Genomic DNA, 14593 nt, shown 5'->3' with positions numbered 1-14593 from the left:
GGAGACCTTTGCCCTTCCTGGCAGGGTCCATTTTCCTGACTATTCTGGAGAAAAGGGTTGCAGAGGGAACCCAGGCCACGTCCAAGGCAAGTGGCTATTTTTTTGGCCACAGTTGCAACCCTGGTCAGAGATGCAAGTGAGGAAGAGATAAAAAATGAAGAGGAAGTCCAGTGTGGGACTCTTACCTCTGGCAGGGCTCTTTTCTGTTCCAGACGTCAGAGGGTGAAATTGGCTGCCTTATTACCAAAGCTCTATTTCTTCTACTAGCTTCCCTGGGTGGTGCAAACAGTTAACACGCTCAGCTGCTAACTGGAAGGTGGGAGGTTTAAGTGCACCCACAAGTGCCTCGGAAGAAAAGCCTGGCAATTTACTTCCGAAAAATCAGCCATTGAAAACCCTATGGAGCACGGCTGTACTCTGACACATGTGGGGTCACTATGAGTTGGAATTAACTCATGGGGCAATTGGTACTGGTATTTCATTTCTTCTACTAGGGCAAAGGCAAATGTGTTCACATCTGTTTAGACCTTGAGGGAGGTATGTGGTGTCACTCAGAGCCACAGTTAAGATTACAAGCCAGGCACCAGCCTGTGAAGGTTCAAATCCTGGCTCTACCCCCACAATTTTATGCATCCTGGGGCAACAGTCAAAGTTCTTTGTGCCTCAGTTTCCTCATTTGAAAGGTAGAGATAATGATATACACACCTCTTAGGACTGTTGTAATATTGAATGACTAAATGTTTGTAAAAGTACTTTAGGACATCACAGAAAAAGCTGTCAGTAACTACTAGCAACTGTCAGAGCCAATGGGGTGGCGGGGGTGGGAAGTTGGTCCAAGTTATTGGTGGGCAGGCTGGAAGGAACATATTAATACAAATGTATTCTCAGTCAAGGGGATTGTTTTCTTAAGGAGGAACCTAGATTTGGTGGCCTTATGACGGGGGAGCAGGTTAAGGGGAACTTCCCCGTTTCCTCAGGTTGATGGGAGGGAAGGGAATTGGGGAGCGACAGCAGAGAAAAGGCCTGAGTGACTCTCCACAGACACAGGATTCTGGACTCCAGGGAGGTCCCAGTGGGAGCCAGGCCTGTGGAGGTGACCCTGCCATCTCTCCCTAGCCGTGGTGCTGTGCATGCACTCGGCGACCATCCTGCTGAGCCATGCATGGGCCAAAGGCCTGGCCAATGGGCAGCTCATCTTCCTGCCCTACGACACACTGCTGTTTGTGCTGCCCTACCGCAACCGCTCCTACCCAGCCCTCGATGAGAGGGGACCCCTGCGGCAGGTCTACGACATGGTGCCCACCATCACCCTGGAGTCCGGCCCCATAGACAAGGCCTTTGCTGCTGCCAGGGCGAGTGGAGAGGTGGCTGCCCACCTGGAGCCAGAGGAGGTCAGTGCAGACCCTCAGGCACCTCCACTAGGCCCCTGGAGGAGCTGGGGCCATGGGCAGGGGCGCCTGGGCCCTCAGCCATTCACAACCTTCATGGCCTTGGCCAGTCACCCGTGCAGCCAGCCAGTCCTGCCCCCACTGTGGGCACATGACCTGTCCCTCATTGACAAAGTGTCTCTCTTCCTAGTCCCTGGGTACATTCAATTTCTTTCTCTTTCATCCTCTCTCTGTGTCTCTCATGTGTATGTGTGTGTACCTCTGTGTGTCTTATGCTATTCACTCTTCTGGCTCCTTTGTTAATTCTCCTTCTCTTGTGTCTCTTTTGCTTCTGTTTTTCTCTTTGACTCTCAATTCCTGTAATTCTTGTTTCTGGCCCAGCAGCTCTTTCTCTTGAAGACATTCTTCTTCTCCTTTCTCAGCATCTCTCTGGCAAATTGTAAGAATTAGAAGGAGAGGGTGTTGGGAATGCGGGAGAGTGGGAGCGAGGGAGAGGTTTTCTGAAGTCACTGTTGTGCATCTGAAGAGTTCTGGGTGGGTGGGTGAGGGACGGGGTTGCTGACTTGATTTTGGCCTGCAGGATTTCGTTGAACTCCAGTCTCCCTTGAGCTGTCTATTTCTTGGTGATCAGAAGACAATAGTATCCAAAGGTGGTGAAACGCATGGTATGCCAATGGAGGGCCAGTCAATCGGTCACTGGTTTGACTCTTGTCATGATGGACAAGACAGGCCTGGCTTTCAAGGAGCTTCAATTCTGTTAGAGGGAGGCAGACAATAACCAAGTAACCAAATTAACCAAATTCAAATAGCAATAATGCTGCCCCCAAAATACAGCAGGATAAAGTGACAGAGTGGCTGGGATGGAATGGTAGGCAACACAAGGTCAGATGGGCAGGGAAGCCCTCTCTGAGGAGGTGGCACTAGAGCTAAGATCTGAATGACAAGGAGACAGCCAAGTGAAGATCTGGATGAAGAGCAACCAGGACAGGGAAACAGCAAGTGCAAAGACAAGTTTGAGTTGCTGGAGGAACAGGCAGAGGGAGTGTGGAGTGGCAGGAATGTCAGGAGCTGTGGGGAAAGGGATCCAAGATGAACTCAGGGGCCTGATCATGTGAGGCACTGTAGGCCAGGGTGAGGAGTCTGAACTTACTGTAAGTAAAATGGGAAATCATTAGTGGGTTTTGAGTAAGAAATTATTTGATTTATGTTAAAAAAAAAAAAAAAACACTTGGCTACCTTATAGGGGTGGCCTGAAGAGGGCAAGATGAATGAAGCAAGAAGGCCTTTAGGAGACTCCTGTGTGGTCCAGGAGAGCCGTGAAGTGGCTTGGAGCTGGGTGCAGGAGTGGAGGTGGTGAGAGGTTGGTTGGGTTGGGGATAAATTCTGAAGGATAGCCAAAAAGATCTGACAATGAACTGGAAGAAAGAAAAAGGGTTGTTGGGGATCATACCTAGGCTTTTGTCTTGAGAAACTGGGCAGCTGGTAGTTCTATTTCCTAAAATGGGGCAGGGGATCGGGGGAGAGAATGGAGGAGAAGTCATTTTGGGGTGGTGGAACCAGCCCTGTTTGGGGCATATCAGGTAGGTTTGAGATGCCTGTGAGACATCAGAATTGATGGTGGTGGTGGTGGCCACAATGCTGGTGGCCATGGAGACTGGGTGTGGACGGGGGTAATGGTGACACAGAAGAAAGGATTGTGTGTGTGCGTGTGTAACAATAATCCCAACAATTGCTGCTGGCAGGAGAGCCAAGGCTCAGAGATGTCTGAGAGCCTGTGCATGGGGTTGGGGTACCTTCTCCTCTGCAGGTGTTCCCACTCTTTGGAACCATCTATGACACTGTGGTCCTACTGGCCCATGCCCTGAACTGCTCTGAGAGCCATGGGGCAGGACTCTCAGGGGCCCACTTGGGGAACTACACAGGGACTCTGGACATGGCCGGCTTTAGCCAGAGGATCCAGAGGGACGAGAAGGGCAGGAGGCTGGCCCAGTATGTCATCTTGGACACAGATGGTTGGGGAAGCCAGCTGGTCCCCACCCACATCCTGGACACAGGCACATGGCAAGTGCTGCCCTTGGGCAGGGCCATACACTACCCAGGAGGGGCACCTCCAGCTCGCGACTCCAGCTGCTGGTTTGACCCCAATTCGCTATGCATGAGAGGTAATTCATCATCCATCCATCCGCCCGCCCGCCCGTCCATCCGTCCGTCCATCCGTCCATCCATCCATCCAAAATTTAAGAAGGCTTTCTGGAAAGTCTTAGTGAGGAGCAGGGGCAGGTGCAAAGGCTTAACACTTTATTGTCAAGCCCATTCTTCTATTGAGGTAGACCAACCAAGAGTTGCAAAGCACCAGGGAGACTAGCAAGGCCTTCCCTCCAATGAACAGGGCTATAATGTTTACAGAGCATGTCCCCATCTCTTAGCTTTCCTGAGTCACAACCGAGCCCTGTGAGTAGGCCATTATCCTCTGTGGGCACCAGTGGAGAACTAACACTCAGAAAGGTTTGGAGACTTGCCCAAGGTCACACAGGGAGGTGGTCGCTGAGCTCACACTGAGCTCATGTCTACTGACTCCAAGTGCAGGATTCCTTTTACCTCATGACCACGGGGGAGTGTGAGATGAGGAAGCCCGTTCCGTTCAGATTCCTGACATTCATCGGTGACAGATCTTCATCCCTAATGAAGTTACACTGGCTTATTACATGCACATAGATGTATACAGAGATGGGCACACACATATGGGTACAAATAAGCAAGTGCACCCGCATTCCCTACTGCACGCCTTGTTATGGTCACTGCAGTTGGTGGGCAATCTCTGGTTTGGCCAGGCTCCCTTATGTCCCTCCCCTGCCCAAACCTTCTGTAGCCTCCCATGCCCCTCCTGACCTGGGCTCTGACTGCTCCTCTACCCCATCTCCCAACGTGACTCCACAGAAAAGGCTGACTCCTTTCATTTCCCCAAACACAGGTTGCCCTTTCAAGCTGCCCTTTTCACATGCATTTTTCTCTTCCTGGAGTTCTCATCTCCACCAACCACCCCTACCTTGCTTGGCTAAACCCTGCTTATCCTTCAAGGAAAGGAGCCACGGTGGTGCAGCGGTTAAGAGCTTAACTGCTAACCAAAACGTCGATAGTTTGAACCTGCCAGCCGTTCCTCGAGAGAAAGATGTAGCAGTCTGCTTCCGTAAAGACTACAGCCTTGGAAACTCTATGGGGCAGTTGTACTCTGCCCTAGACGGTCGCTATGAGTCGGAATCGACCTGACAGCAATGAGTTTGGTTTTTGGTGCCGTGTGCTCCCCACCACCTGGGTACACAACACCATGCTCCCAGAGTGCTGGCTTTTCCCTGTGCCTGGACTAGAAGTCTTTTCTGCCACATGCCGTGTGGCTTGTCCTCTTACTTCTTTAAATCTCTGCTCAAATCTTCCTCTCAGCCCTTGGTGAGAGGCAGGGTGGTACAGTGATCAGGAGCCCAGATGTCAGTATAAAACTGCCTGGCTTTGAACCCAAGCTCTGCCACTCAGTTTACTTAACCTCTCAGTTTCCTTATCTATAGAATTGTGATAATAACTCTACCTATTTCTAGAGGTCATTATGAGCACTGAGTAGAAATATACAACAGTCTTAGAATGAGTGCTTGTACACAAATAAGTACTACAAAATATTTGCTGCTATTATTATTACCTGAGTCAGAATCTACTCGATGGCAACGGGTTTGGTTTGGTTTTGGTTTAGGGGGTCTTAGGAGGAGGCAGGCTGAACAATCCTCATCCCCCACAAAAGGAATGAGGGGAAGGAAGCAAAAGAAGATCCCCCTTTCCGTGGTAGTGGAAGTCAATATTCTCTTTCCAGGACGGAGCTGTGCGTTTTAGCACCTTGTCAGCCCAGGCTGATGCTGGAATGCCCAAGTAAAGCAGCCCCTCACCTCATCCAGGAGGTCCTAAACAGCCTCTGCATCTGGCTCCTGACGTGAGGGCTAGAGATGTGGGCTCTGCCAACAGTCAGAGCCGTCCCACAGTGAAACTAGCTGACAAGGCAGGAGTGAGTGGCCCATTGCAGGGGGTGTGCAAGAAGAAATAGCATAACAACTGGCAGGGATGCTCATCTCACAAATTTGTATTCAGCACCTGCCCTCTCCAGGGCCTGTGCTAGGTGCCAGGGATACAGAGATAAATAAAACACAGGCCTACCCTCTGGGGTTCTCAGTCTGAGGGGACGGGCTGACATGTCACACTGTACAAAAGGCCATGGAGTGATCAGGACTGTGATGAGGCTAAGTAGGGGCCGTGGAGCTCAGAGGTGGGGTGTCCCGGCTGAGAACACAGACAGCAGTGCTGGGAACCGAAGTCCGTGCCAGATGACCATACACAGACAAGATTTCCCACCAGGGCCCATCCTGAGACCCCACCCTGGGGAGGAGGCTGGACAGGGGTTTGCATTGTTTCCCAGGGGAGAAGCTTCCCAAGGGAGTGAAGGGGGCTGTCATCATGTGTGGCCCTTGCTGCTATGACTCTTGCCTGCCCTGCTTCCCCCACGGGTGTGTACCCCTCGGGCAGCCTCCTTGCCCTGGCCCTGGCCTGTGCCCTGGTGCTGGCTGGAGGGGCCCTCACCTGCCTCATCAGGTGAGACTGTGCCTGAGCCTGGCTCTGCCCTTCGTGCCCCAACCGCAGGACCTCTCTCAGGGTACAGAGCCCCGGCGACCCGCAGAGGGCTTCTCAGTATCCTCTCCCAGGACCTCAGGACCACCCAGCACTCCCGTCCATCCTAAAGCCTTGGTCAGGGCTCTGTCAGGGCCCCAGGCTGCCTCCAGAGAAAGTCTACTTGAGCCTTGAGGAAGAAGCCTGTGACCTTGAATGAGACTCTGTCCCTCCCTGAGCTTCAATCTAACCATCGGTTCAAGGAGGGGCTTGGCCAGGATGATCCCCAAGGGCCCCTCCAGCTTCGAAAGCAATTCTCCCTGAGGTCTGAATTCCTTGATGTTCCAGGATCCAGACCGTCCCTGAACCTGGGCCACACCTGGCAGGGGCTTAGTCTTTTACCTGCACATCTCTGCTAGGCTCTGGCTGCCCTGTGAGGCGTCCAGGCAATTTGGGAGTGCTTAGGCTCTGAACCAGCAGGCACATTAAGCACCTTGAGCTACAGACCTGAGCCTGAGGCCACAGAGCTCTGTGGGAGGCAGTGCTCAGTGGTGCCCTCTCAGCTTAGCTGGGACTGGTACGGAGACAGAATGGGGAACCAGGGGAGAATAGGGGAAGGCTCTGAGTCAGAGGCAGGCCCCAGGGGTCAGACGCAGGTGGGGTGCAGTGTGCCCCATCGGCCGCACCCTGCACTGTCTCACCTCCAGGTCAGGCATCCAGCAGCTGCAGCTGATACAGGGCCCCCACCAGATTCTGCTGACCACCCAGGAGCTCACCTTCATCCATCAGCCCCCAAGCAGACGGGTGGGTAGGGCACGGGCTGGGCAGCGGTGGGGGGCTGGGCTATGTGCCCAGCCTAGGCTTTTGACCATATCTGCCCTCTTCCAGAGGCTGCATGTGGACAGTGCGAGTGAATCAAGAAGTGTGGTGGATGACAGGAGTCCAGGGGTCAGTGAGGAGCCTGCTAGCCCCCCAGGAGCCCGCCAGTGTAGCCCTGTATCAGGTGAGGGCCTCGCTACCCTCATGCCCAAGCCTGGGGAGCTGTAGTCAGTTTGGGAGAAGCTGAGGGAACCCACAGCCTGTCAGGCCTCTGTTTGCTCCACTCCTGTTACAGGATGGGAAACTGAGGCCCAGATAGAGGCAGCATGACTTTCCTGGGTCACATAGCAAGTCAGTGACAGGGCTAGAAGTGGGAACCAGATGTCCAATTCCCAGCCTGATGTGGTTGACAATCTGGCCTTGGGAAACAACCAATTCCTGGTCACTTGGCCCTGGGCGCAGCCAGCCAGGGTCCACCCCAGCGTCCCTCTCAGGCATGAGACCAGCCTAGGCTCACCCCCTGCCCACTTAGGCAAGGGGCAGTGAAACCCCTGGTCCCTGAGGCCCTGACATGTCGGAGCAGCACCCAGCCCAAGACAGCCTCCAGACAAACGCTGGGCCACCAGCTGACAGGGACCAGAAGGTGAGAGGTCAGACCAGGCCAGAACATGGTGATGGTAGGTCCTGACAGACTCAGTTTCTCAGGTACTGTCAGTCCCAAATTCACCAGTTCACTGACGCTGTGATTCTCACATTCCGGGACTCTCAAGCGGACAAGCTGGGCTGATTTCCTGTAACAGGAAGCAACACAAGATGCTTGCTTCTTCCTCCCCACCTTCTCCCCTGGGGAATTCCACCTGCTATTTTCTTTTTTTTCTCCTGATAGGAGCTTTAACGATGGACAAAGCATGATTTGTCTGCTTTTCTGAGTTAGCTGACAGGCTGTTGGTGAGGCAAAATCTTTCAGTGATGAAGGGAGAGAGGGCTAAAGTTACGGTCAGCTCTAGACCAGGCCGAGGAGAGGACAGAGCTAGGCTGAGGCCCCCGCCCCCACCTTCATCCCACCCCGTCCTCCCCTTTCTGCTTCCCTAGCGTCCCTGGGTCCCAGAGCTCCCCCCCGCTCCACCGCCTCACAGATTTTGGGTATCGTGGTGCCTGTGGCCTGCAGGTAAAGTTGACCCTGGGAAAGGGTGCTAAACGTGCTTTCTACTCACTGCCTCACTGCACCTTCACTATGTGGGTGGGGGTTATCGTCCCTGCCTTACAGTTCACCGAGCTGGAGAGCAGCAGAGTTAGGCTTGGGTCTACCTGGGCTGTAGTAACAGTCTAACTGCATTTCTGCTGACCAAGCTCTGCCTGGCTTGGACACATAGAGAGGGGCGCAGTGGGGCTGTTATTACCATTGCCATTTATGGTGAAGAGGGGTCCCTGGATGGTGCAAACAGTTAACACATGCAGTTGCTAACAGAAAAGTTGGAGGTTCAAGTCCACACAGAGGCACCTCAGAAGAAAGGCCCAGCAGTCACTTCCAAAAAACCAGCCATTGAAAACCTTGTGGAGCAGAGTTCTACTCTGACAGACATGGCGTTGCCCTGAGTCGGAGTTGATTCAATGGGGACAGTTTTTTTTTTTTTTTTTTTTTTAATGTTGAAGAAGCTGAGGCTTAGCGAGGTTAAGGGATTTTCCCAAGGTCACACAGCTGGGGAACAGCAGCAGATAAGCACTTGCTGCCCTGGTGGTGCAATGGTTAAACATTTGGCTGTTAACCAAAAGGTCGGCAGATCAAATCCACCAGGAAATCCTATGGGCAGTTCTACTCTGTCCTATAAGGTCGCTATGAGTGAGAATCAACTCGACAGCAACGGGTTTTGGGGTTCTTTCTTGAACAGGGAGACTGGGTGTGGCTGAAGAAGTTTGAAGTTAGCACAGCCCAGGAGCTACGGCCGAGTTCCCTCAGCCTCCTGAGAAAGGTGGCACTACCAAGAATGTGAGCGGTGGGGTCGGAGGAGGGTACCGCTCAGGAGACCCTTATTGGTCTGGATTGGTTCCTGCTCAATGAGGAAGCTCCTGGCCTCAAAAAGGAAGTCATTCCTGTCATCCTGATTGCCACCCAATTTCCAGCACCTCAAGCACAATTATACACAGCTCTGTCACCACCGTACATCAACAATCCTAAAGCCACATCATCCCATCAACATGCTTGTCACCATAGCCAGGGGCACAGTCACCTTCATCAGTATCATCACATGGTGTAGCCAACATCATCAAAGGACCTCATCCCCCACCCTTCATTCATTTGCCCACCCATCCATTTGTTTACTAAGTATTTATTGAGCACCACCTATGTGCCAGGCAGTGTTTTGGGTTTGGGGATACACCAGTGGAGAAGAGAGGCAGGTTGCTGCTCCCAGATAACTTGCAGTCACCTGTCATCACTAACCACAGAAGCACCTTCACTCCTGAGATTGTCACCATCCTGAGAGGTACTGTGGGATTTGAAGACAGGAAGACTCCAGGTAGAATCCTGCCTCCACAGACACTTAGCTTGCCTATAAAAAGGAGCTATGATATCCACCCCCAGGGGAATTGTGAGGATTGGGGAGAATATATGGGATAACCTAGAGCTGTCCCTGGCAAGTAGTGTGCCTTCCATACATGGTGATTTTGATTAGTATTTCCAACATCACCACCATCTGAAATAAAGTTTTTTAAAGATTAAGTGACTGGAGGTTAAGTTAAGCATTGCCCAGTGGGCATCCTGTAACCAATGAGAGTAGACATTTCTCAAATAATTTTGGAAATTGCTGGATTAACTACAGGACTTCTCAGAACCTTTAACGTGCAGTTCTGGCTATCTATTACCTTGTAACAAGTTATCCCAAAATGTAGCATTTAAAAACAACACTTTTATTAATATCTTACAATTTTGTGGGCCAGACATTGGGGCAGGGCTCAGCTGGGCAATTCTTCTGTGCCACACGGTGTTGGGTGGGGATAACTCAGAAGCATTCAGCTTGTCTAGAGCAGCAGTTGGCAAACTATGGCCCACGGGCCAAAACCACCACAGCCTGTTTTGTAAATAAAATTTTATAGTAGTACAGCTGCACTCATTCATTTATGTATTGTCTATGGCTGCTTTTGCTCTAGGATTCCTGGTGGTGCACTGGTTAAAATGCTCAGCTGCTAGCAGAAAGGTCAGCGGCTCAAAGTCACTAGTGGCTCTGCAGGAGAAAAATGTGGCAGTCTGCTTCTGTAAAGATAACAGCCTTGGAAACCCTATAGGGTTGCTGTGAGTGGGAATCAACTCAACAGCATTGGGCTTGGTTTGGTTTGGCTTTTGTGCTACGATAGCCAAAAAACCCAACTCACTGCTGTCAAGCCCATTCTGACTCATAGTGACACTGTAGGACAGAGTAGAACTGCCCCATAGAGTTTCCAAGGAGCACCTGGTGGATTCAAACTGCCAGCCTTTTGATTAGCAGCCGTAGCTCTTAACCACTGTGCCACCAGGGCAGAGATGAGTATTTGTGACAGAGACTACATGACCCACAAAATCTATCTACTGCCTAGACCTTTACAGAAGAGTTTGCTGCCCTGTAGTCCAAAAGCCTGGTGATGCAGTGGTTAAGAGCTGTGGTTCCCCTAGCATTTTAGCTGCTAACCAAAAGGTCAGCAGTTCGAATACACCAGCTGCTCCTTGGAAACCTTGTGGAGCATTTCTACTCCATCCTATAGGGTTGCTATAAGTCGGAATTGACTCAATGGCGATGGATTTTTTTGTTTTTGCTTGGTCCAGAAGGTCCAAGATGGTTTCACTCACATCTTGAGCCTTGGCAGGGATGCTGGAAGATTGGACTCAGCTGGACCTGTCTTCCCTTTCTATACAGTCTTAGGGCCTCTCTGTGGTCTGCTTCCAGCATGGTGGTCTCAGGGTAGAAGGACTTCTTCACTGGCAGTTCAGGGCTGCAATAGACAGTGCTCTGAGAGACAAGAAGTGGAAGCTGCCAGTCTCTAAGACCCGGACCCAGAACATGTGAGACCATTTCCACCATGTTCCATTGGTCACAGTCATCATAGAGGCTGCTCTGACTCAAGGAGAGGGGGCAGAGATCCCTCCTCCTGATAGTAGGAGTGTCAAGGAATTTGAGGCCATCCTTAACTCACCACACATGTTAATGTGTTTGTGAATTCCAAAGGGGGGAAAGTATGCAGGCTCCCCATTGATGACCTCTGAACTGTTTTTGTGAGGGTGGTTCCAGGTAAATGTTCCATCTTTACAGCTTGGGTAAATGCTAGTGTCTCTGGTTGGATATGAGCTTTCTTTTTTGCTGGACAGGAGTCCCTGGGTTAAAAGCACAAACAGTGAAGCGCTCTACTACTAGCCGAAAGGTTGGTGGCTCGAACCCACCCAGAGGTGCCTCAGAAGACAAGGCCTGGACAGTACTGAAAACTCTATTCAGTAGTTCTGCTCTGTACACATTGGGTCACCATGCGTCAGAACCGACTCAACTGCAACTAACAACGATTTGTTGGACAGCCATCAGGGAGGCTGCTTTCTGCTTGTGACTGATCCTGTGTGCTCCTAGCCCTCCTCAATCCCTGAACTGGTGTGGTTTTTAGACCCAGGGTGTCACTTAGGTTGAGAAACAGCTGGATCCCTCTTCTATAGTTAGGCACAGCTCACTCACTGATCCCTGATGTTGCCACTCACTCATTCATTCACTCATCAAACGTTTTCTGATGCCTGGCTGGGCTCAGCCCTGTGCTGGGTGCTAAGGACTTGGGGCTAAGACCTGGGCTGCACCTGGTCCAGCCTCAGGAGCCCCTGTGGCCTGCTAAGGTATCCTTTGCCCCAGCAGATGCAGGAGCTGCGGCACAAGAACGTCGCCACCTGTCTGGGTTTCTTCGTGGCCCATGGGGCCAGAGCTCTGGTGCTGGAGCACTGCTCCCGGGGCAGCCTGGAGGTCCTGCTGTGGAACGAGGCCCTGCGGCTGGACTGGACCTTCAAGGCCTCCCTGCTACTGGATTTGATCCGCGTGAGGCCCCTTCCCTGTGGTGAGGGTCAGTGGGAGGGCAATATGAGAAGTTCCAGTTTCCCACACCTGGGCCCTTTCTGCTATATCTGAGAAAAATCTGAATAGGGTGGCAAAAGGTGAGGTGACGGGGGAAGGTTTTCTGGTGTCCAAGGCCCCCCTCATTGATCACAGCCCTAACGGACCATTATATGTCCACCCCAGGGTGTGCGGTATCTGCACCATCGTCATTTCCCTCATGGCCGCCTCAAGTCCCGCAACAGCATGGTGGATGGACGCTTTGTGCTGAAGGTCACTGACCACGGTTATGCGGAGCTCCTGGATGCTCAACGGGCTCCCTGCCCCCGGCCATCCCCAGAAGGTCAGCTCAGGGTGGGCAGGGGCTGCCGGTAGGTTCTGTTTAAGTCAGTTGCTTAGGGAATTCCTGATGAGGCAGGGGCAGAGTGGGAATAGCGGCAGCTTTCAGGTATTTTCCTGTGGTGTGGCTGCATTCCTCTCTGAGCCTCAGGGTCCTTACCTGTGAAATGGGGAGCATACAGGCACCTACATCCTCCCAGGGCTGCAGGGAGAGGGTGATGAGGCCAGAGGTGCAAACGCCTGGCCTACCTGCTGACTGCCTGACCGGCGGTGTGGTGCTGCCCTGTGATTGCAGAGCTGCTGTGGACAGCCCCAGAGCTGCTGTGGGTGCCTGGGGGACCCAGGCGGGGCACTCTCCAAGGAGATACCTTCAGCATCGGCATCATCCTGCAGGAGGTGCTGACTCGAGGCCCGCCCTACTGCTCCTTGGGTCTTTCAGCAGAAGGTACAGTACCTTCCTCCCGTTTCCTGGCCTGTCCTTGGATGGAGCCTTCGCCTAGTTGGATGCTCTGTGACCATCAGGATATTAAAAGAAAAAAAAAAAAACATAGACCTGGGAATATTCCCGACCCCAGCATGGACTTTATGTCCATACAGACCTCAATTCTACCCCAGCTCCATCACTTCCTTGTTATGTGACCTTACACAAGTCACTTACCCTCTCTGCGCCTCAATTTTCTCATCTCTGAAGTGGGGATTCAATAAAAACTTGCCGGACACTCGGCCGCATGGCTGATGTGGCCTGGCTGCTTGGTATTTGGGGGCTGGGCTCCCAGCTCAGGTGAGGCTCCTTCAAGAGCATCCCTGTCCCAAAGCTTTTGGGTCATTCAGACCTTCCCCATGGTCACCTGCTCTGTAGATAATTTCTGTCTTCTGGGCTCAAGTGCCAGGGTCCAATTTCAGAAAGTTTTCTTCCCTTCTGTGTTCTCTGTCAGAGGTGCCTGGACAGGGAGACCCCAGGTCGCTCTTTCAGATGTCCCCCCTCTGCCTCTGCTCAGGCCCAGTGACCTCCCGCACAGATACCCTAGCTTCTAAGCCCACAGCATGGGGCAAGGACAGAGCTGAGCCCACTGTCCCCTTCCCAGCCCCAGTGGATTATCTTAAACTCACAAGGAGGCCCGGCCCCACTTCTCTTATCCACCAGAGCACTGTCAGTGCATAACGAGCATTCCAGACCCCAAATTTATGAAGTGGAAGGCAAGGGGGCTTTATCAGGCCACAGGTTCGGCACTCCTCACGTGGAGTGTTTCCTCTCCCACAGCTGCCTGCTGAGAGAGGGAAGCAGCAGCCAGATGGGATCTGCAAGCCATGTGGCTAGTCCAAGGCCCTCCAGCCTGGGGCTCCACCAGGCTTTGGGTGCAGGGACCCAGGCCCAGAGCCCTCTGGCGATCCTTGGATTGTGCTGTCGGTTCAGGGCCTGCAGCTTCCTGGGGTGTGGTTTCCTGGCCACAGGGGGGCAGGGTTAAGAGCACAAGCCTCGAGGACACTGACCTGAGTCCAGCTCCACATTCATTTATGCATGACTTTGGACCAGTTCCTTTTAGGCTCTGAGCCTCAATTTCTTCATCTGTAAAATGTGGTCCCTAGTACCTGCCTCCCAGGGTAGTGGTAAGGATTCAGTGAAATGCATTAGTGCCTGGTTGGTTTGAGGGATATGCTAATGGGAATCCCAGGCTCTCTCCTGACTCTCCCACTTGGGGGCAGACCCTGCTTGCTCTTAGAAATAACAGTGGTTTAAGATCCTGTATGTGGATGGCGAGGAGCCCTGGTGGTGTAGTGGTTAATCGCTTGGCTGCTAACTGAAAGGTCAGTGGTTCTAACCCACCAGCCACTTTGAGTGAGTAAGCTGTGGCAGTCTGCTTCCATAAAGATTTACAGCCTTGGAAATGACTTGATGGCAGTGGGTTTGGGTTTTTTTTTTAATGTGGATGGCACTTTGCAGTTTCCAAAGCACTTTCATACATGTTATTCCATTGGAGCCTTGTGACAACCCTGCGAGGTGGGCAACTGTGCCCTTTTCAGAGATCAGTTGAGTGAGGCTCAGCAAGGGGAAGGGATTTCTTACCAACGAAGCAGCGACTTGAGCTGAAATCCCCTGATCTAAGCTCAGTGCTCTTGCCCCTAAAATCTCTTGAAGTCAACCTTGGGAGACCCTCCTGGAGCCCTGCCAGGCCCTGCGGAGTGGGATCTGCGGCCTCCTCTGTCAGTGTGCCCGATCAGTCACTGTGATGCATGGGGTGTGGACAGCCAGCGGGGCACTGCGGGGGAACACGAGACCTGGCCTGGCCTGCGGTGGTGCTTCCCCGAGTGTTTGCAAAAGAGAACTCTGTAGTAATGTCAAAGAAGGTTGAAGCC

General features: G+C 52.4%; 1 protein-coding gene across 1 annotated transcript in view; it reads left to right on the top strand.

Moving 5' to 3' along the window:
• LOC100656347 (guanylate cyclase D-like) overlaps positions 1-14593 on the top strand; it is a 41841-nt gene that overhangs the window by 4190 nt on the left and 23058 nt on the right. Inside the window, 10 exon segments of the mRNA XM_064289516.1 lie at positions 1117-1391; positions 3196-3548; positions 5928-6014; positions 6737-6833; positions 6918-6973; positions 6975-7032; positions 8738-8818; positions 11708-11884; positions 12086-12242; positions 12534-12683. Coding sequence (XP_064145586.1) covers positions 1117-1391; positions 3196-3548; positions 5928-6014; positions 6737-6833; positions 6918-6973; positions 6975-7032; positions 8738-8818; positions 11708-11884; positions 12086-12242; positions 12534-12683 — 1491 coding nt within the window.

Source organism: Loxodonta africana, chromosome 7 (genome assembly GCF_030014295.1).
Source record: "Loxodonta africana isolate mLoxAfr1 chromosome 7, mLoxAfr1.hap2, whole genome shotgun sequence".
NCBI classification, from domain to species: Eukaryota; Metazoa; Chordata; class Mammalia; order Proboscidea; family Elephantidae; genus Loxodonta; species Loxodonta africana.
Note: the sequence above shows the minus strand (reverse complement) of the source record. Positions and strands in the feature narration are given on the sequence as shown.